This window comes from Zonotrichia albicollis, chromosome 1 (genome assembly GCF_047830755.1).
Source record: "Zonotrichia albicollis isolate bZonAlb1 chromosome 1, bZonAlb1.hap1, whole genome shotgun sequence".
NCBI lineage: Eukaryota > Metazoa > Chordata > Aves > Passeriformes > Passerellidae > Zonotrichia > Zonotrichia albicollis.
This window is the reverse complement of record NC_133819.1, coordinates 132,199,402-132,223,158: the sequence shown is the minus strand read 5'-3', so window position 1 is coordinate 132,223,158 and position 23,757 is coordinate 132,199,402. Positions and strand designations below refer to the sequence as shown.

Genomic DNA, 23,757 nt, shown 5'->3' with positions numbered 1-23,757 from the left:
TTCTTTCTAATTTTCTATATTTGCATTTTATTCAGCTTGGACAACAAATGAGATTAGACAATGTTCTTTGATGTGCAGAGAAGTTCTGACAATGCCCACAATTGTTACAGGTATAACTAGTGTCACCAAAATCACACTGGGGTATGTCATAATAATTTACATTTTCATCTCAGGTAATATGTCATTCCTTTCTTTGAGAACTCTCTCCTACTATGATGAACTAACATGGCTTTATATCTGAAATTCTGCAACAGAATTTAACATTGAAGGTTGGAGTAAATTGCCTCCAGTTTCCTTTTCCCTCTCTCTCTGCTAAATTGAACCTATATATTGTGAGCAGCTTCCTTTCACTACAGCTAGGCATTCCACTGGGAAGGCATTTCATCTTTTCTACCTTCCCATGGAGAGCCACTCACTGCAGTGTCACTTCCAAGCACGCAACTGGTAGCTGGAGACCATGCAATGTAATCACTTGCCAATAGCAAGTAAATGAGCTCCAGCATATTCAGAACTGTTGAGATCTCTCAGTCCTGGATGATTCAGCTGTGAAGTGACCAGGTTAAGGGATGTGAAGTGACCAGGTTAAGGGATGTAGCTGCACCCTCTATTCCTGTTTTTACAGCTTCTGGGCAATATTGCCCTGTCCACCCTGCTTTAGACTAGCACAACATAAAGACATATTTTCAAATGTGTGTCACTTTGTCAAAGAAACAGACATCTCATACCTGAGCACCTTAATAACAAAAACCTCCACATGAAGTAAAGAGTGAGATCCTATCACTTCAGCTAAAGTCCAATTAATCTGAATGTAAAGGAACAAATGAACATGTTTAATAATGTCCATAAATGTACTAAACATTTCTGGAAATTTCCAGGCCCTTTCTGTCACACACCGCAGAGTGTCAAGCAAGTTTGCCCACATCAACATGAATCATGGTGAACAGGCAGCAGACACTACTTGGTGTGATGGTAACACAGAAAATGTACTCAGGATCAGAGCACAGCTCTGAGCATGCAGCAGGATGCCGGTCTCCCTCTTTGGGGGCTTGCAGAACTGGAGCCCTTACAGCACTGGGCAGGAGCTAGCAGAGCACAGTGACACAAAAGACAAAACCATGGAAAAAGAAATATATTAGAAGAGTCTTTCATTTAAGTAGACAGTTTTTGTCAAACTGTCAGCTCATGTAATTATATGAATAATTTCTTTTCAAACCACGACATTAACATTTTCCTCTTGTGTTCCTGCCGCAGTTTCTGTGGTATCATTCCTCTAGCCAGAAGCAAGCATTTGATTGAAGCACATACCCGAGCAAGAAATGGCAAATGGTCTCACCTATGACAGAAACAGATCCCAGTGGAGCCACCAGAGCGATGGGGGCGAGGGCATAGGCTGAGAAGGTGCCCAGCTCTGCCAGCCCCAGGAGGGCAATGCCACAGCACCACAGCTTGCTCCTGTAGCATGGCTTTGGCTCTGCCCGGCAAGCCAGCCGCAGGTGAGCGCATTTCTAGAAAAGGAATTATCAGGAACAGGCGTGAATAGAAAAACTTCCATTGTGTTCTTATGTCTGACAGAAGTGGAATAATTAAGGGGGCTGTCAACTTCAAGTTCCAGGTGCATCAAGGTTTTCTTTTCAAACATGACTTTGAGCTTGTTGCTGCAGAGCTTTGTGTTAACTCAGTGCTGCTTCAGATGTGCTTTCTTAGCCGTGCTGGAAAGGGCTGAAAATTTAGGCCTCTGAATAAACCTGAAAAATGCTAAGTGAACACTGGCTAGTGCTTCCTAGCTATCACTGCACACATCTGCTCCTGTCTCAAAGCAAAACTCAGCAGTTGTGCTCTGAATCTGGAAACACTCAAAGGCAGGAGATGGGGCCGAATCAGAACTGTGGCAGCAAACTGGACAGGGGAACAGACACCAGGGTGCTCCTGTCTGTGAAACCTATCCTTGCCACAAATATACTTTCAAAATGAAAAAGGCAGCACTTACATCTTCTGTAGGGAGGACTCTAAATTAATTAAATAGAATGTATGATTTCGCTACAGTCTCCTGTTTTACCTTAGAAGGAGATCATAAGTAAAGCATTATTTTCTAAAGAAAAAACAGTTGGCACAGGTATAACATATGCTCAAGTAATACTTCATGAACACTTCCTGTTACATGAAGAAGGTATCATTGGCACAAGTTGTAATTGTTTTTTCTCTGGCTGTACAGCAAGAATGTGTATATAGCAAGACAATTTGTCTTTGATCACACTGATCCTCTGAAACAGAGTCCAGGCAGTCTCTATCAAGAAAGTGTCATAACTGGGAATGATGCAATGTTCTGTAGATTATATTTTCCTTTCTTATATTCTGCAGATTATATTTTCCTTTCTCAAATTACTCTCCAGCCTTTCTGCACATGGGTCAAACAAGGTGGAAATCAAATGATACAGTTATTACAGTACAAATGGTAGTAAAAGAATTTTTTTTTTCTCCATCACTTGATATTTGATTTTAGAAGTCTCCCTGCAGAGCCCGGGGAGGTTGCAAGGGATTTTCCTCATACTCCCATCCTTCTCTGTAGGCTACTTGACAGAGCATGGGACAAACAGCAATGTCTGTGATAGCCCATAGTCTTAGTCAGTGCTCTTGTTGAGAAGATGCAGCACTTTGTTGCAGCTCTGTGCTGTGGAACGTGTTCAGGGGATGAAATTCTAGAAGAAAGTTTAGCCCTCCAAGAAGAAAAACTTGTGCCACCCATCCAAAATGGATTTTCCATTTTTATAAACAAAGAAACCCCAATAAAGATACAAATTAAATTAATAGTAAATAATACTAAATTATTATTCAAGAATGTGAGTTTCTGCCAAAAATTAAAGAGGACAAATTCTTAACTGAATCCTGAGGGGTATTTTCACCCCAGATTCTTGTAGGATTAACTTTTGAAGACACAGTGAGACTGAAAAGATGTGCAGCAAACAGAGGAAGGTGAGCTCAGCAACTCCCCTACAGCCTTCTTTCTCCAGATGTCTTTCTTCTTTGCACAGTGATGTGTGCAAATGGTATTTAGGTGGAGGCTGTTTATAACTCAGCTGAAATTGCAAATGATGAGCTGCTCTTTAGTAGACAACCTGCTAGAGGGAAGAGAAACAGGATAATGGACTACATGGTCAGAAAGGGACAGAACAAAAAAATCTGGCCTGTCCAGTTAATAGGATGTGAAAATAAATGTTGAGATCTAGGGAAAGTCATTATTCATATTTAGAAGTTATTGTTACTAAATGGAGAAAACCCCAATTTAAAGGATAAAAAAATTCAGTTTAAACTTTCCGTCAAATGGCAATGAGAACCATTGGGTTTCCCTAATCAGCATTTAAAAAGCTGATAGTTCAAATCCAGTAAGGGCTGTTATGATTACAAGTCAATGGAAGTCTGCTTGTATGCCTTGGTACATCCCCTTGCAAAGCATCTACTTTGGCACCCAGTACCCTCAGCAGACAAAAGATATGAACTCTGAACAATCTCATTATTATGGACAGACTGAATTTCCACTTCACTTTTCTTCAATTCACCTTTATCTTTCCACTTCAACTTCAGAGGTTTTCTTAGGGCCTGTCCTAGTGCTGTCACCACCTGCAGGTTGGAATTCCTGTTGGAAATTCCAGCAGTCATCTCAACTTGCCTACCTCCTCTGGCTAAACAGGTTTCTTTCTATGGGATTCTCCAGCTAATGATGTTTAAATAGAAGGGAATCACTGAAGAACCTTCTAGCTTTATAAATTGGGTTACTATGAACAGAAACTTTCATATTCCACAACTTTCTCTTTCATTCTTTACAGAAAAAGCAAGAAGTAGCTTTATATGAGACTTGTACAACTTCTAAAACACTAGCTAGCAAAACTACTTCTTCTGAACAATTTACACAACAATGTCTTCTGTGCTTTAAAAACTTTTGTTATAAGACCTCAAAATACAACTAAGCCTACAAGATACAGACTATAATGAAAAATGTAACTTTCTACTGAGTATGTATTCTAACTATTAAACCAGAAAGTCTTTTATAATTGACATCCTACAATGCTTTACCATAGTTGTAAGGACAACGCCTTCCTTTACTTTTATGATTTAAACAGTGTTTACTCAGATTATTTTATCTTAATTGCAGAAGAAGAACTAAATTGGCCAAAGTTGTTTTGGGGTCCAATATTGTAAAAATCTTTGTGTCTGTATGCATTTATGGAACAGGTCCTCAGGGAGCTGACTCAGGAAGGTGCCAACCTTGATCTGCTGCCTGTCAGCTCTCGTGAGTGACGTGGTGAATGGCACCGTCTTGGCCACAGAGACCACAAAATGATCAAGCTTAAAATCCTTGTTGAAGGGGAAAAAGAGCAGCAAAACCTCAGCTCCAGACATGAGGAGAGCAGACTTCAGGCTGTTCAGGGACCTAGTTAGAAAAGTCCCGTGGGAAATGTTTCAGTAGTGCTGGGGTCTGTCAGTGCTGGTCGCTTTTTAAACATCACCTTCCAAGGGCACAGGAGCAGCAATTCCCCAGTGTCAGAAGTCAAGCAGAAGGCTGGCTTGGTGAACAGGGATCCTCTTTTGGGTCTAAGGCAAAAAAGGAAGGTGTGTGCCCTGTGGAAGCAAGGTCAGGTGACCTGGAAGAATAAGAGATGCAGCTTGCCACTGTAGGGAGAAAATTCATGCAGTAAAAGGCCAATTGGATTTGAAGCTGGCCAGAAATGTGGGAGATGGTAAGAAGTTTTTTCAAATACATTAATGGCAAAAGGCAGCATAGAAATAACATCATCTGTTACAGGATGTGGATGGGCCCCTCACAACCAGGGACATGGACAAGGCAGAGGTGTTTAATGCATTCTTTGCCTCTGTCTTCAACACAGATGATGGACCAAGGGGGTCTCGGTGCTCTGAGCTGGAGGACCATGGCTGTGAGAATGAGCAAATCCCAGCTGACCCTGAACTTGTGCAGGATCTACTCCTCCAGCTGGATCCCTAAAAATCTATAGGGCCTGATGGGATTCATCCAATCCTCAAAGAACTAGCTGATGTCATTGCAAAATCTCTCTTGATTTTGATCTCTCAGCTGACTGGAAGCTGGTGAACATTGTCCCAGTTTTCAAGAAGGAGAATCCTGAAAAATTCCTGTCAGTCAGACAGGAATCAGAATTGAGACCTGTCAGTCTCAATTTAGTGCCAGCAAAATCATAGAAAAGATTATTTTGGGAGGTATTGTAAAACACCTCGAGGTCAACAGAGTCATTGGTCACAGCCAGCAAAGCTTCATGAGGAGAAAGTTCTGCTTGTCAAACCTGACTTCCTTCTGTAACACAGTAACCTACCTTGCTGATCTAGGAAAGCCAGTTAATGTAATCTTTTTGGACTTCAGCAAAGCTTTTAATACTGTCTCTTACAGTACCCTTCCTTAATCCCAGGTTCAATGGGACCACAAGTGACTCACAGCTGGTGTTTCTTTCTGGCATATTGAAAGAAGGAGAAATTATGAATATTTCTTTTATTCCTGCATGACACAATCACAGCACAGAACAGGCTGAGAGCTCCCAACAACTCCCAACTCCCAGCAATTATAGCAGGGCACTGCTAGATTACAGTTCATGAAAGAGAGAAGTTTTAAAAAATGCAACAAAAGTTGCATTTTGAACTTCATCAAAACCAAACTGCAATGTAAGTACTTGCTAAGCATAAACAACTCTGAATAAAGAGAAACCATATCATACCTGTATATTCAAGGAGACACTGATGAGAAAATTTGAAGCAGCAGCAAGTAAAACTCCAAACAGCTGAGTCTGCAAATCACAAGGCAAAGAAATACAAAAATACTTATTAGTTTAAGAAGAGCAGTATAATGGTGGTTTTCTGATAGCACATTATGACCTAATCAAAACCAAATTGTTGTACTTCTCAGTCACTGAGTTCATGCTGCAGTGAGTAAAGTGGCAAGGAATACCTCTGCATGGTTGACTACGGCTTAAGTAATAAACAAGTGGGAAGGAAAAGGCATGCTGGTTTTGCTGTCCTTCAGTAGAACACCTTCTTAAATCTCATGAAAGACAAAACTAGGCAGTTGAAAACCACAAACAGGGTTTTTTTCCCCCCAAAAAGGACCTAGTTTTCTACATTATCCAGAAGGAAAACCATCAGCAATCAAACCATTGGATAATTGGGTTCCTATTGGAACACAATTATCTTACATGTTAACATATCCACTATTTGACAGGACAGCCAGGAACATAGGTGTCCTGAAAGTGTCTTTAATGTATTGTGTTATTTCATTATAAAAATTCCTAATCAGACTGTCTAAATTTCACTAAGATTTGCAAGCTTTCTATGAAGCCAAGAAATTAAAAACGCTCAAGCAGGATTCATTATTTTGGAAAGAAGTCATTTAAAGATGCCATTTCAGCAAGGTCAAACAACATGTACTTGACAGAGCTCCCAGTCCACTGTCAAAAAGTTCTAACACATTGCAAGCCATCCTAAGTGTATTATAAACCCATTCAAGGTCACTTCTGTAGTGCTGTGAGGAGCCCCATTAGCTTGTAGAGAAGACAAACATAACCATCAGTTTTTATAAACAAGGTCATGGTAATATAACTCAGCATAACAACAGTTTCCAGGCTGTAAAGCAGCATCCCACTCTGTGCTTACAGCCTCATGTTTCATGCTTACCCAAAAGGTTCCTGGGCAGCTCTGAACAGGCAATGCCTACCACCACAGAGACTGCTGCCCCTCAACATTTATAAAGAGCTACATGTTCCAAAAGCACTTGGAGGGGGGATTGTTGTTGTGGCTAGATAGTTCCCAGACTAAGCAAAGGCATCCCCAAAAGTGTGAAGAAACAACAGCCTTATTACAAACCAAATATAATATTTAAGCCAAGCAGCAGAACCCAACTGTTTCCAGCCCCTCTGTTTCTGCAGTGGCCCGGAGCTGGCAGGAGAAGCAGACAACTCAACTGCTCAGAGAGCAGGGCCTGGCTGCCTGCCAGGCATCACCAGGACATGACTGATGGGTCCAAAGGGATTCAGGGACAAGAAAGCAGCGAGTGAGAGGGCTCCCTCTGCTAACTATTACAGCATCAGTGCCACAGCTTGCATACAAGAAGCATCCAGTGAGAAGCATTACTCAAGATTTTGGCCCATAGCCTCTGGTGCATGGCCACTGGAGGTCCTTCCCTTCTTCCATCCCCTCCCTGGGATCCAGCAGCATGTTCTGGGCTCTCATACACACTGTGTTCTGGGAACACACCTCCCTGGAGCCAGTGTGTGATGTGACACCTCAGCACAGAGGTCCCTGCAGAGATCAGCACCCACTGTTAGAGGGACACACAGCCTCCTTCCACTCTGGGGAAATGCTGCACATGGACACCATCCTCTGCAGAAGCACAGGGGATGGGGTTTCCTTCCTTATGCCTTAATGCTGTAGCATCAAATCGTGAGCACTGATCTTGCCCAAAGTTTGACCACTTCATCCTGCCCACACAGCAGCTTCAAAAAACAGCAACTAAATCAAAACTGTTTTCTTGCTCCTGAAGACTTGTACTTTTTAAATGACAACATGCTTCCTTGTGAGGAGGTGGAGAAGTGGCCTTGTCAGCCTTGTCATGAAGTGTTTAAGAAAAAGAAGACAGAAGGGAATAGAAAACAGAATCTGCCCCCTCATTTACCCCATCATTTCACTGCACTTACATTAGTAATTGTAACAAATCCCCACTACTCCCAGCTGAGAACTCAGTCTCTCTGTGGCTCTTGTTCCAGAGGCTGATCATATCGTTACAGCTGCATCTCTGGATGCAACCCCTTGCAGCTCCTTCCTCCCAGTTTTCAGCTGGGGGTCACAAACCTTGCACAGGACTCAGTAGGCAACCAGCACACCACAGAGAAAACACCATTGATGTGAGCCAGACCACAAGAGGGTCTCCATCCAGCTCTTGAATGCAGCTGGTGAGCAGAGGATGAGGTCATGTGTTCCATTGGTCATCTAAAATACTGTGCTAAATCAGATCCATGTGTGGGCACTGATGGTGACCTGAGTGTGTGCCTCTAGAGGCTGTGAATCAAATCTCCAGCAGTGGGTTTTCCAATGCCCTGCATCATGGGTGTCCTCCCCAGAACAGCAACTGCTTTTGCACCACGGTGGTTGCTTCACCAGGTACCTATGAGCTTGGCTCAGATATCACTGGGGAACAGATATGATTTCTATCATGATGACCAGCCTGTGTCTGAGCAGAAACAATCTTACAAAGGTCAATTCTCTTCTTGGAGAAACACAGAATGGTTCGAGTTGGAAGGGAGCTTAAATATAATTTAATTCCAACCTCTCTGCCATGGGCAAGGACACCTTCTACCATGCTGGTCAAAGCCCCATCCAGCCTTGAACATTTCCAGGAATGGAGCATCCACAATTTCTCTGTGCAAACTGTTCCAGTGCCTCACCACCTCATTGTGAAAAGCTTCTTCCTTGTATCTAGTCTAAATCTGCCATCTTTTAGCTTAAAATCCTTATGCTGTGACACTCCTCTGTGCCTAACTTAAGCAACCTCCCAGTCTGCACCCAAGGAAAAGCAGTGCACATGTGGAGGCAGCAGGCTGGACTCAAAGCTCACCCCCATGGCTCAGGTCACCTTATGGCAATGACCATGACAATGACCACACGTTTCACGTGAGCGTTGCTGTTGGCATCAATAGTGCAGGGCCTGCCCCAGGCTCACAGGGGCTCAGGAGCTCTGCTCAGCTGGGGACAGCCCCGTGCTGCCAAAGGCAGGGCTGCACACACCCCTGAAGAGTAAGAGCAGAGCACGATGCCCTAAGGAGGTCGAACATCACATGGGTCCATTCAGGGAGATGAGATGAAAGCACAGCAACACCCTGCAGCTACAGCATGGCAAAGCTGTCTCATGTGGGTTCATACCCACACATGCTTATATTAAATTAAAAAATGGGGGGAAATGCAGTAAAGAGGAAAATTACATTGCAAACATCTCAGGCAATTTCTAATGAGCCAGGGTTACCACATACAGCAGCACTCAGAGGAGAAAAAGCATATCTCAGGCTAGGAAAACCATTCATGAGAGACAACCTGCAACTGAAGACAGATCACAAAATTGCTGTACGGCACTGAAAGCCACCAGAGCCCTTCTGTTCCCATCTTATCATGTGAAAGGCTCCATTATTTGTGCAGTGTCTGCCATTTAATATCCTTCAGAGGCTAAAGGACTGGTGGAACAGCCAGTTTAATAAGTAATAAACATGATATTCTCTGAGTTTCCAGTTGTGATATCCAGTTGTGATATCATCCACAGCACTGCAGAGCTTCCCACACATAAGTCTCAAGACAAACCTCAGTTGGGGAATTCAGTTGCAGACACAACTTCAGAGCCATGGTACTGCTTCAGTCAACTAAGGACTTCTACAGGAAAGAGCTTTAAATATTCAAAACTGTTGGCATAAAATGCAAGTTTCTTCATCACTGAAACATCTGTCTGAGCATACAGGCCACTTTGTCAGACCCCAGATTTCAAACTGTTGACATATTCTTCCAGTGCTTCCAAATGCATGAGGCTTGTCAGAGAAACAACCTTAAGTTTTCCAGAAAATAAGAAACAATACAGAAATTTATTTTACTTCACTTAAATATGTTTTGGAACAAGCCATGAAAGCCACCTACCCACTTTGAAGTCCTTCCTCGATAGCCCCTGAGCACACAGACCATGGACTGAGATTGTGGATCTGCCAGCATTTTCCTTGGTGGCAAACAGGCTTGAGGAATGCTTTCCTCTGGCCTGCTGCTCCCTCACTGCGTGCTTGAGTTCCTGAAATAATCCATCCAAAACTTACCCCATTACCATTACATTCTTTATCAGCCACCTGCCAATGTTTAACACTGAAGGGGAGTCAGAACTCACAATTCACAGCAAGGGTTTCAAACTGGTGACGCTGTGCAGTTTGTCAGGGGTGACACTGCCCTGTGACACTGCCCTGTACTCATTTACCCTGCTGGGGTAAATGAGTCCAAGAAATGGCAAATTTGCCTCAAGCAAGGCACCATCACCCCTGGCCTGGCATTCCCATCCCAGCCACATGAGGCTCCTGCACAAGCTGGGGTGTGGGAGAGGGAGGTTTGAACCATCAGCCAGGAGAAATCCACTTGTCACGTGGAGGGCAGCACTATTTTGCTATTCAAAATAAATGAGCAGCAGTGTGGCACTGGCTGGGTATGGTCCTGCTCCCAGCACTCAGCAGGACCTGATGCTTGTTTACCAGAAAACCTTTTCACATCATTTTGACAGTATTTTAAATTGACATTTTACATGCAAAGTCTCTGTTTACTGTCAAAGTAAAATAAGCGTTTTATGGCAAATGAAAGCCAGGCTGAAATCTGTATATTTGGCAATAATTCTACTAAGTTTATCACTTGCAGACTAAAATCTTCATTGGAGACTCAGTTATATGGTGAAATGCAATTTATCCATATTACATGTGTGTTTTCCTAAAGCACATTAAACTGCAGTTGCCAGGTCTGTGAAATGAAAACTTAGAAAAAGGAACATAATTTGCATTGACTACAAGGTATATGCCATTATTTATGGAAACTTGCTCTGCCTATAAATTGAACTGATGAGCAGAAAAAACCCCAAACACTTTAAATGTCTGTTGCCTGCTCACTCATCAAGGCTAGTTAAAGTGTGGCTCCTTTTTTTTTGTTGATTTCTCCACGTATTTGTGATCTAAAGGTGTTCCCAACAAATTTAATGGTGTATACCGTTTCAAAAGCTATGCACCATTTCCAATAACTGGGATTTTGTCAGACCTCAATGGATCTTATTAAAAAAAAAAAAAAGAGAAAGGGGTAGAACATGTTCTAAACTTCCAATTATGAGTTAACTCTGAAGCAAGAGGAATTCAGAGTCCTTAACAAAAACCATATTTTTCAAAGAGCTACCATGTGGAATTGGGAGAGGCTTATCATTTAGCTATTATTATTCACAGAGCTCTGGCTGTACTCAGTACTTCACAGATGTATAAATAAAACAAGGTCCTTGTTCCAATGGTTTTCATAGTGCAATTCATATACTCAGATATCAGTTAAGGTCCACATGAAGTACTGAAGGACAGATGAAATAAGAGTAAAAGAGCAATTACCAGTGTGGGAACCTGAAATGAAAGTGCATTTGATTTTTTCATTGTGACATAAAAGAAAAGGGGCATTGTTCAACATATGAGAAGGAGAGAGTTAAAACATTTGGCATCATCATTGTTAGGAATAGAGAGAGGAGACTTGGTAACTACATTACCTCACAAATTTAAAATTTATCTTTTTCCAGGAAAGTAACAAATTGCAAACGCTGGAATGAGAGTCTGTTAAGTTATGAAAAGGTGGGGGAACTTCAGAGGATACAGCAGCTACAAAAATGGGACTTTTTTATTTATCTCTGGGTTTTAATCTCTTTCCTGAGATCTTAATTATATTCATCACTCTGATTATTTTAATTCAAATACATTGCAGCTAGCAAACCAAGCTGGAGAATATGAACTGTGAAATAAAGTAACTAAAGTAACTTTTTATGTGCTTACTAAGGTTATGTACAAACATATCCACCCACTGTATTGTTAACAAGCCTAGAATCATGGAGTTAAGTTGAAAAAGACCTTTAAGATTATTCAATCCAGCCATTAACCCAGTACTGCCAAGTCCATCACTTAAACCCTAAGCACCACATCTACATGTCTTTTAAGCACCTTCATGGATGGTGACCCAACCTCCTTCTTGGGCAGACTGTTCCAGTGTTTCAGAACCTTTTCTGGAAAGAAATTTTTCCTACTGCACTATTCAAACCTTCCCTGACAGAACCTGAGGCCATTTCCTCTTGTTCTATCACTTGTTACTAGGGAGACAAGAATCACCCACCTCACTACAACCTACTTTCAGGTACTTTTAAGAGACCACTATGAGTAGCAATTTTTTTTCCTATTTGAAGAGTTAAAACTAAACCTGTCACTTCTACATTTCAATTTCTTATTCTCAGGAATGAAATCTTAAAACTAGAAATAAATGGGAAATGGAGAAGGGTCAGAATAGATTTTTACATTGTTTCCACGAGCAGCCTGTGATACTTCGGGACATTTTAGTTCCTGGGATATTTTGCTGCATAATCAAAGACCATTTCATGTTTTTAATAATATCTGCTAGATTGAAAATAAAAACCTCTCCCATGACTGTATAAAAACATCAATCATAGCTGAAAACATCTTAATAAAAAATTTTCTCAAGGACCATCACATACCGTCTCCATGGCAACTACAGAAATTAAATACCAGGAAAAGCAAGAGTAGGATTATAAACTTTTGCCAGTTTCCAGGTCCCACAGGAGAAACATGGAGGCAAACTAGCACTGCCTGACCAGCTTCTCCCCCAAAATGGCCAGTTGGCTTGGGGATATGCTTCTATTGCTGCATAGGAGCAGGCTTTCTGGATATCCCTGTCTGACCCATGCTAATTCCTGGTGTACAAGGTAAGGTCCAAGCCTAGGAATATGAATCCCCAGAAGCTACAGTCTGGCTGACATTGAGAGGCTGTGCTGTTCCTATCACATGCTTAATGTGGCTCCATGGACCCCTAAACTGAGAGCCAAGGAGGTGACACAAGGCTTATGGCAGCTCAAAAGGGAGCTATCTGAACAACTGAGTAAACAGAGCTGTTCAGTGTCACAGCAGGCAGGGCAAGGCACAACGAGTACTCTCAGAGAGATGGCTCACTCTGCATGCACACACAACCTCTGCATGGGCACACAAATGTGCCTCCAAGCCAGGCACAGAGAGCTCATTCCCTCCTGTTATTGTAGAACAAGTCTTGCTAAAGAAGAAATTAACTATTTCTGACTCCACCTCAATCAGAAACAGAAAACCCTGAGAGAAATGTAACCAGCTTAATACATTATTTAGCAAATCCTCAAAAGAATTTTTATATAAGAATCTCCCTTTACCAGTCGAGAGGAATGGCATGCCTCTTCCAGCATGCACCTCTCCAGCATCACTTTCAAACAAAGGCAGGCTTGTCTCCCATCCTAACTCAAATAATCTAGTTAGCTGCAACTAACCCTTCCTTTGATCTTCACAGGAAATGCTTCTCCATGTCACAACCTGAGTGCACACGCTCAGTTGTTGAAACACAAAGTCACCCATGTCAGACAGGGGCAAACACGGGCAGGAAATCACAATGTTCCCAAGCCAGTGGCACTTCAGAAATATTCTAACAGGGATAACAACAGGGCAGGGAAAAAAGAAAAGACCTGACTGCAATTAGAATGAAGTTGGATTCCATCTGTTAAAAGAATTATTTGATTTTATGTCAGGGGAAGGAGCTGCCCTTCCAGCCTGCTGTTCCTGCAGAGGAGGGTTGCTCTGCAATAATTCTCTTGCTTTCCTTCCTGCACCTCTCACACTTGGCTCTCCTAGTTTGATTTCCAGAGTGTTCATCATTTACAGATAGTTCCTAAAGCAAAAAAAATGAGTGGACTCCAGAAGGCAGAGCCTTCTGCTTAGCAGCATTATTCATTTAAATATAAACAACTGCTAGATTATCAGTGGTGACCTAAAACAAGAGGTCCTGCACTGCCTGAAATATTCACACGTATATAGATGAGTGCCTACACATAAACACACAGCTGGATGCTTTTAATTTGCAGATACTTATGATAAAAACTGTAAGATGCAAATCTTGGAATAAAAAAAATAAACTCTAAAGAAATGGCCTCACATGCAAGTTTCTTGCAAGGGTCTGAGATAGAGGTAGCAGGCTCATGTTTGCTCTGCTGTCTCCCTGTGGCACAGTGCAGTTGCACATTTTGACATTTTACTGCAAACCAGTTTACTGGTAGCTTACAGGTTTAAAATATAAAAAGTATTATTAGCATTTTGTAATTCATAGTGAATGCTGACATAAAGAGTAGGTGTTTAGTTCACAAAAATCCAAAGCATCTAGATCATATCTGCCTTCTGCAAGAGGAAACTAAGACCAGTGTAGCTGAATGATCTCTTCTACATACCTTTAACACCTTTTTATATGCTCTGTTGTACTCACGGAGATAACAAGGTGGTGATGGTTTTTCCCCTAGTTTTGAGCATTGTTGGTCTTCCAGCAACTGTATCTTATGTGGATTCTCCAATATAGAACTTGCTGTCTCTTTTTTCTGCAATTTTAGCATTAGTATAGGATTTAATGGTTATAGAGCTTCTTCTTGACAGAGATTACTATGGAAATGGGGTGAGGAAGATAAATTCCTTTTCAGGAATAGAAGAGATGAAGGAGAACTGAGTATCCTTTTCATGAGGCAGATGCTATTATCTCTCACATGCATGCTTTTTAAACCATGCACTGCTCTTCAGTTTGTCCTGGCAGCCTCAGATGTGTGGTTATCACAGCCGCCAGCAGCTCAGCCTCACACAGCTGGAGCCACTCTTCCAGCAAGATGGGGGAGAAAATTGGAAGGGTAAAAGTGCAAAAACTTGTGGGTTGAGATAGAGACAGTTAAATAAATAAAGCAAATGCTGCATGAGAAGCAAAGCAATGTCAGGAATACATTCACTGCTTCCCGTTGGTGTATAAGTGTTCAGCCATTTCTACAGAAGCAGGGCTCCAACATAGGTAATTTACCTAGGAGCACCGATGCCAAGTGTCCCCTTTTGCCCTTCTTCCCCCTGCTTTATATGCTGAGCACAACTCCATATGGTGTGGAATACTCCTTTGGTCACTTGAGGTCCACTGTCCCAGCCATGTCCCCTTTCCTGCTTCTTGTGTCCCCTTCCCCTTCTTGCTTCCCGCTTCCCAGCCTACACATTGCTGGGGCAGTATGAGGAACAAAACCCACCTCAATGCTGGGCCAGCCCTGCTCAAGAGTAACTAAACACCCTGATTGCTAGCAGTACTTTTTCATCATAACTCCAAAACACAGACCACACAAATTACTATGAAGAACATTAACTCTGGCGAAAACAAGTACAGTAGTCAAGAGATGGAGCTAGAGACTTGATCATGTGAAAGCTGCTATTATTTGTTTGACAGAAGCTTCTGCAGACACGACAAGCTTTGCTCTTGGTCATCTTGACACGACGACTGAGTCATTGCTGCACGATAACACAGACACAATGAAAATGTTCGTGGTGCTTCAGTCACTGCTGAGAGCAAAAGACTGTTACTGAAAGAGAAATAAAGGAAAGAAAATTATGTGATAAGAAGTCAATAAATAAAAGAACCTTGAGACAATTACAAAGCAGAAAAAAACCCAAACCCACGACAATACCCCCAACAAAAATGGAAAAGAAACATTAAGAAATAGTAGATTAGAGTCATAAAGCCAAGCAAATGAAGCAAAGTATTTACTCCCAAGCTAGAGCCCAAAAAAATTAAACTAGGTTTTAACTGAGAGTTAACTGTGTGGGTACAAGTCTGTTATGCACACAAAGTCTATATTTTGGTTGTTTTTCACAGGAACATATTTACAGTGGAGATACCCTTGGCTGTTGAATAAAAGGGCTTCAAGTACAATCTGTATTAGCTGGCAAAATTACTTTGTTTCCATTAGGATGACAGTCAAATCACTGAACATGCTAGCTAGGACTCTGGTGGAGGTTTCAGCTCCCATGAGGCTGATTTGGTTCTGGAGAATTAAATGGCAGCCAGAGGTAGAGTTGTCCACAGAGGGAAATGCACTTCTATGTTACTACCTCACCTCACCACCACGACGTCCTGTCCAAGGAGCCAGCATTTGCTTTGCTCTGAGTCATTGTTTTCGTGTGCGGAGGGACTTCCCCCAAACCTTGCACCTCACCATAGACCTCTACACTTCAGGTTGTTTCTGCAAACCACAGCAGAACACAAAGGAAATATAGCCAGAGAGTGGCTGTGCGCCTCATCCAAGAGTTTAACAATTCTGTGACTTCTCACTATCATAGTTCCATAACCTCTCTTCATTTCCCCATTATGGGCAAAACAGTTCGTATTACCAAACAAGGCCAAAGCTTCTAGCTTAGATGATGTAAATCAGCCATGAACGTCATCAAGGAGAGTGGAATTATACCAGTATAACTTCAGTCCAAGCAGCACACACCTGTTCAGTTTGATGGTGACTATTTACTTTTGAGCACACTGCAAACATCCCTTCCTTAAAAGCTCTGCTCCTCGCCTGGTGTTGATTCACACACCAACTGGCTGCTCTTTGAAGCTGCTGGCTGCTTGTTTCAAAGTTCATATTAGTCAAAGCATGGGAAGCATATCTCCCCACTGCTCACATTAGTGAATGCCATTTTTCTGGGACAATCCATGGTGACATTATAAACATGAGCATAACAGTTTATACATGTCACCAAAACTCCAAATGAAATAATCACAGTCTTCAGTTGCCAGGTTAGTCAAAGGTCCCCACCTCCCTTATCACTGAAGTGCACAGTTGTTGTTTGTTCATCTTTCTAAAGCCTTTTGAGTTTGGTCAGATTTCTGCTTGAGTGATTTGGGTTTTTTGATTCCTTCAAAGAGGACTTAATCAGATATGGCAGACTATTGGAGACAAGCAAGGATAAGACATATTTTTTATCAATGCCCAAAGCAGGCTTCAAGACCCTAGTAAAAGGATCGTACTTAAGCTCTGAAGAGCAACACAGTCTTTGGATCACAAAATCTTAAGAGGCTGGTGTTACAGGTGAGATTTTACATGAAAGACAACTTTTATTTTAAAAATTATATCCATGAGTATTTTCCTGTCAATTTACCCAGACAAATTGCCTCATCAAGGAACCAAATGAATGCTAAGGCAAATGGAGCACCAGAAGCACAGATTCAAGGTGGGAGCAACATTACTCCTTTGTGTGACAGCAGTGTCCTAGATCCAAACAGCAACCTCATGAAATCTCAGGAACAGACAGGTGTTGCATGAGCAGCCAGACTCTCACCCTCCATCACTTTGCAACTCACAGACATGCTGTGAGACTCGAAAATCAACACAGTGGCCACAGCCAACTTAATTTAAAGTCATTACTTGCAGACAAGTCTAGAAGATGGGGACAGGAAGGGCAAAGCACTGCGCTGAGCCAGGCACATCCAAAGGAGGGTAAAGATTCAGATTCAGGCCATGCCTGGTCTTTCCCACTCAATGCTGACTAAGGGAAGAGAAGGACTTGCCCTGCTCTGCTAGCTCCATATTTTAAGCCCTCTAGTCAGTGGCTAAGCTGGATATCAGACACAGCCTGCACTATGCACCCCATTTTTCTTCAACATTCCATTTTGAAGCAGTCTGAAGCAAAACTAAATTGTGCACTAGGTAGGATATGTGTAATTAGTGACTCAAGTTTCTTTGCATCTGTCTTTTGCACCCCACTTTCTGACAAATGACAAGTATTGTAATGTTCCTTAGTGCCTAGAAATTTCCTAATTAACATTATCACGCCTCTTAAAACAGATTAGTGTAATTACAAAGCTCCTGTTTAACTTGCAGTCACCTCAGTCATCAGTTAAAAAAAAGGAAAAAAATCAAATGCAAATGCTCTTTAATGTCCTCAGAAAAAAATTAAAACTCATTTTACCATTGCATCTGCTGGGAAGGGAAGCATGGAAAACAGTCTGAGATTTCTGAAAAATAGCCCAGTGAGAGTCAGACAACAGACAGACAAGCTGTAGCTGGTGCTTAGCATGGCCCTAGCTCTGCAAGAGCATTCATTTCCAAGGTCCTGCATGAGGTGTCCAGGTAGAGCTACCAAGACTTCTTCAAAATTAATTGTGAGCCATCAGCCTAAATAAAAGGGTTTTGCTCACCAGCTTCGTTGTCTGTCAGGCAAGGAAACACTCCTGCAAGCAGCTCTGCCAGCAATGCTGAAGAGAAGAAAATGTCCAGCATAGATGGACTGTAAGCTCTCCCACCATCAGCATTTGCTTTGAGTGTGTGTCCCAAGCTCAAGATGTGGAGCTGGGCTGGTTTGCTGCTCTCTGCTGCCCAACACCATGCTGGGCTTAGCAGAAAATTGCCATGGGCCCATGGCTCCTTCCAGGCTCTGTAGGGGAATCCAAGCAGGATACTAGAGGCCTGCCAATAGCACACACTAGGGAATTCTGCTCTGGGACCCTGAGAAGTGCCTGGTGGAAACCAGATAAGCAGGTCACTCCTCAAGCAGGCTGATATAAATGCATGCTGCCTCCAGTCTTTGGGCTACTCTCCCACTATTCCAGACCTGCTGCCCCATGTCCAGCCTTCTCTATATTCGTAGGAATTCATGGTTGTCTCCCACTCTGCTTGCAGTGGTTGATGGAAAAAACCTCTCTATTTCCCTATGGAATTTGAGAGCTGGTATGATACGAGCATGCTTATAGTGTTGTGCAAAAGGACAGGTAAGGGGTAATGCTTTCCTGTACTTATTTCCCTTACCTTTGAGTCATGAGCAAATTCCCAAGCAGCAGCTGATCTCCCTTTAAGCTGGAGGCTGCAGTCTATAAGCTGTGTGCTCATTTCACATCAGAGATGAGATCTTTACATCTGCAGGGACAGTTGATGTTCAGCACAGCAGAATGTATGAGGTTAAAAAAAGATATGGACAATATTTTCTAACCAGTGTTCAATTTTGCCCTCTTGTGTCAGATTCTTAGTCACACTAAAGCTAATCAGAGCACAACCCTCAGCAGATCAGACCCACAGCTCTGGCAGAGCCTGAGAGCTTGTGTGCAAGTTAGCCCAGTTGAGAGTCCTGCATTTATGAGCCAAAGCCACAAATTGTTTTCTAGCAGAAACTAGTTAAATGGGCATAAAACCATGGAAAGTTGCTGGATTCTTGACAGCAGAACAACACTGGAAAATCATGCAATGCTTCTTGCTTCTAGCTGCAGTGGGCAGAAACTGAAATATAGGACATTCCATCTGAACATAGGAAGAACTATTTTACTGAGAGGCTGGCAGAGCACTGAAACAGAGAGGCTGTAGAGTCTCCTTCTCTGCAATGACTCAAAAGCCTTTTGGACACAATTCTGAGTAACGTGCTCTAGGGGGCCCTGCTTGAGCGTGGAGATTGAACCAGATGATCTCCAACCTTAGCCATTTTGTGATTCCTTCCAAACTTACCAATTCTATGATCATGTGCTTCATTATAACATTTAAGTTTTGAATTCTCCTATAAGAGATTAAAAAGGGTTACATTTGAAAGACTGAAGAAAGTCCTCTTCCTAAGTATTGATTTTTTAGGGCTGAAACTAATATACATTTCTGCAATACCTAGGAAATGATTTGCATTTTCTCCCAAACACATTTCCCAGTAAGATAAAGGAAACTGAAACTGCATGAACTCTGAAATCTCACAGGTAAAGGACAACAGGATGACATAGGGTCAGTGTTTTGATACTCTTGTTTGCTTTCAGTGAGGAGTTCTAGAATAAAGAGCTTAAGGGATGGTGTTGAACAGGAAAAACTTCACTGCAGTCTTCACAGATGAGTACACCAGCAGAAAGCTGGGTGAGGACATTTTTCTCCACTTTCCCCATGTTCAGGGACTGGTTTACTGATTAACCTGGAAAAGCTAACATCTGCAGTGCATCAGGGAGCAGACTGGAGACTGAGGTATCCTACAGAGACAGAAAAAATAAAATTAAAAACCCCAGGAGGGTTTGCCTTCAACTTCAACAGACTTTCTCTTCCTTCCTGCAGAGGAAAGATGTCCTGATTGAAACCCACCTGTGCTGTGGCCATGCTGCCCTCTGACTCCCACTCACATCTCCTATGGACACCTTGAGTTGCTTAGAGCTTTTCCTAATTGAAAGCCATGGTTGGAAATGCTGTTTCTTAAGTATTTAAAATGTCCTGGTGATTGATTGTAGGGATGTACCATGACAACATTCTTCTCTGGTGATGGTGCCAGCTGAAGAGACCCTCGCTGTTTCTGGGGTGCTTCCTGAGCCAAGGCAAATGGAGAGAAAAATCTTTCTCTCCATGGAACAGCTCCCTGCCTTCCTGCCTTGGTTCCCTCACAGCTCAGGTGAAGCAGTCCCCATGGCATCAAAAGTACCAGCAGGCATTGGAAAAAATGGGACCAAATGATGCTCTCACCTTGCTGAGGCTCAGTGGCACTGGACATCAAGCCCTGAGTTGAAGCACTGAAGATGTTTCTCTTGAACAGAATGAGATAAAAACCTCAATTGTGGCATTCCACAAAAAAATCTAGATTTCATCTATATGATAGAAGGCAGAGTAGAAAAACCTCTATAATAAGCTGCTTAATCTGTGGGATTTCTCCTCACAGCTGATAGCAGCTACCACCGCTGGCTGATGAGACCCCACAAGGCATCAGGCACACCCTCACCACCTGGCAGGCTCTGATGGACTCTGAGGGGACAAGAGGCCACAGGTCCATCTGAAGGAACTGTCAGCATTGTCAACCCCTAAATACAGAGTAGCAATTATTTATTCCTACAACCCACAATATAAGGCTGTGGGTTGTAGGAAGGTGGCTGTCTGGGCAGCCAGTAATAACTCAGAGTCTATGAAGTGATAGGCAAAGAAGGAAAAAGAAGCAGAAGTGAAATAAATTTCTATCTCTGGCTCAGCTTCTGCACTTGAATAACTACACACAGTGTCTACACACAACAGACGTGAAATGCTGAGTTACAGAAGAGTTGTTATGGGGCTCTGAGTAACATGGTCGAGTGGAAGCTGTTCCTGCCCATGGCAGGGGGTTGGAGCCAGCCAGCCTGGCCCTTCCAAGGACCTTCCAACCCTTCAGCAAGGTCCTTCCAACCCAAACTATTCTATGATTCTACTTCATCTGAGCTCTCAGTGACTGTTCTCATACAGATGTTTTCGCCTACTCTGATAATACAAAGTCAAACCAAGATCAGTACTGTAGATAATATCTCAACTAATCCTGCAAATTGTTTTTGTCTATAAACAACAATATTGTAAATAAGTAAAAACCTATGAGAAGTCCTGAGGGAAATAAAAATGTATTACACTGAGGCAATTACATACACTTTCTATTAAGCAGACAAAGCCCACATGTTGTGGCTTCCTACACTCATTGCTCCAGCAGACACAAAAATATTACAATATTAGTTTGCAGGAAATACTTCAGGTAACTAAGTACATATTTCATCAGATTTTACTGCACCATTAAACACACTCATGTCCCATAACACACCCTGCCTATACAGGGAGGGCTGTGGGAGCATGGCCTGGGTATTGCTGATTTCAGAGATGCAGCTCCTCAGGAAGTATCAGCCAAGCTATATCAGCTATGCTGATGGCAAGGAGAAATCCAACTCCACTGTTCTTCCCCATGGCCATGGGTGCCCCCTTCCACACTTAGGCCAACAGCTAGACTACAATCAGCCTGATCAGGGTCCTCTCTGGAGAATAATCCCAATTAAATCAAAAGACAAAGAAACGTAATTCCAACACAAAGCAGCATTATACTACACAGTCACATGGACACAGCCACTTAAAGTTTTTCCAGGGAGCTGAGTGTTTACAGACATCACTGAAGGCCTAGACCAGTGCCATGGATTTCCCTTAAGAATGTATCAGATCTGCTGCTGCTGGGTGGATGTGTCTGATGCCCATGTGGCATTAGGCATCCACAACTGACAGCTGTGCCAAGCCCCTCATGTCTAGGAGCTCTTGAAAGGGGATCTCACTCTTTCACCTCCTCATGGGGTTGAAGGGGCTGAAAAATACTCTCCCAAAAGTGATTCACCTCAGCTGTCCTGGGCTGTTCCCAGGCAGATCAGAGCCAGTGCAGTTATAGTCTCTTGTAGAGGGAGAAAACAAAGAGCTCCTTTTCAAACCAACAGAACAAAATTACCTCAAGAAAAAGGGAAGGGAAAGCCCCTGTGCAAACACCTGAAAATGGGACGGTCACAGGATAGCCACGAATGGGAGGAGGGAATTGTTTCTGAGGCTTCCACAAACATAAAATGTGAAAAAGGGGGTGGACAGAAGAATGTAACTGTTGGAAAAATTAGGGTTGGCATCAACACATGACCCATAGATACCCATTACTGCTCCAAAGCTACAACTAAAGTAAATAAAAGAACAGAGTATCAGTCTCACCCACAGACACCCAAGCAGCTCTACAATACTATTAAAGTCTACCCAGAAAACAACCACGTTTAAAAAACAGCCACAGTCATGCAACAACCCCAAGGAGTACAGGAGCAGGACTGGGAAGTTTTCCAAGCAAACAGAAACCCCCCATTTTGACCTGCAGGTGGGTATCCCCATGCCAAGGGAATTCCCTGTTGCTGCCAACTTCTTGGCAGCTGGGCAAGCTCACAGCCTTGGGAGCCCAGTTCACAAACCCACAGTAAAACCATTGGCTCCACATTCTTATCTCCCAGTAGGAGACCCCAGCTCTGGTCCTGGGAAGCACTGCCACCAGCCAGCCATCAGCCAGGAGTCCTGCTGCTCCAGGGACCTGTGCACAGGAATTCTCAGTTTTACTTCACTCTGAGAACATGGGGCTGAAAAATGCACCCTGCCAAATGGATATCCACCCAGCAGCAAATGCAGAATCCAGAGGGGACAGTTCTGGGACCTTCTTCAGGCTATCACCTGCTACTGGGCTGTTCCCAGAAAAAGAGACCAGCTAGTTGCAAGCCTTTTAAGCACAGTTTATATCAATACTTTCCATCATGACAAAGTGGTTTGCCTCTTATGCAAAGAAAGTCAAGTATGCTGGGTATCTTTCCATGCCTTCTAAACAAAAAACAGAGAAAAGGTAAAGGGTTTAATCAACCTCCAATTAATTTTTATTGGTAGCAGATGCTTCAAATTGCTAGCTCTTGGGGCTGCTTCAGTCTCTCTTTTGCAGTTGCCTAAATCCATTGTCAGCAGTGACAGAAACACAGATGACAAAAACCAGGGCTGCTCTAGCAGAGAACAGAACAGCTCTGCCCAGTTCCTGCTCAGCAAGGACTGCTTGGAGAGGGAGCCAGGGTGGGATTCAGGCTGAACTGTGGGGTGAGGAGGGAGCAGAGCCAGCAGCAAGCAGGTGCTGGAGTGGAGCTCTTCAGAGGACCCAGGAGAGAGGATGTATCCAGTGCCCCTCTCCCCAGGCCCTGCTGCTGCTGGTGCTGCGCACTGGCACTTACCTTGTGTGTGCTGTACCAGGGCCCGGACAGGGGCCCGCTCCCAGATCCTGCTCCCCCAAAGGATGCATTCCAAGGTGCCTGGGAGGATGTCCATGGCCCTGCCCTCAGGCCCCAGCCACTGTTCATGCCGTGCAATGTCACACCAGTGGGGAGGGGTGGCTCTGAGGAGAGGTAACCAGGACGTGGCACTCTCTTCCTGAGGTGAGCAAGGCTCCTCTCATCCTCTGCACGCAGGTGCACAGCCAGGGCTCAGTCGCTGGTGTGCACCAGGACACCCTTAGCTGGAGAGCAGTTGGAGCACAGGAGAGGAAGGGGAGCTTGACAGAAGGTTTTGCTGCTCCTTCCCAGGGCATTCAGGTGCCTTTTTTTTGGTCTCTGACTTCCCCAATGCCCCACCCTCCTCTGAAGAGGCAGCCTGGGAATTTAACTCCTTCAAATCACTGCCTAAACCTAATGGTTAAGTATTAATTCCTCACTGCTAGATTGCAAAACTTAGAAGTTTTTGTTCCCAAAGGCAGATAGTCACTTACATAAATTCTTACTTATGTCCTTTATTTTTCCTCTTCTAATTATTTCCTGAATAGTTTCTTTTGAGAGACTTCAGGCAATGTGTTCATTCCTGGTCTG

The 23,757-nt window shown here is 43.1% G+C and overlaps 1 protein-coding gene across 1 annotated transcript in view; it reads right to left on the bottom strand.

The window, feature by feature from the left end:
* Positions 1-23,459, bottom strand: part of NIPAL2 (NIPA like domain containing 2) — a 49,553-nt gene extending 26,094 nt beyond the window's left edge. The window contains 4 exon segments of the mRNA XM_074528879.1: positions 1,334-1,505; positions 5,736-5,804; positions 23,131-23,202; positions 23,204-23,459. Coding sequence (XP_074384980.1) covers positions 1,334-1,505; positions 5,736-5,804; positions 23,131-23,202; positions 23,204-23,224 — 334 coding nt within the window. The 5' untranslated portion in view covers positions 23,225-23,459.
* Between the last annotated feature and the right edge of the window lie 298 nt (positions 23,460-23,757).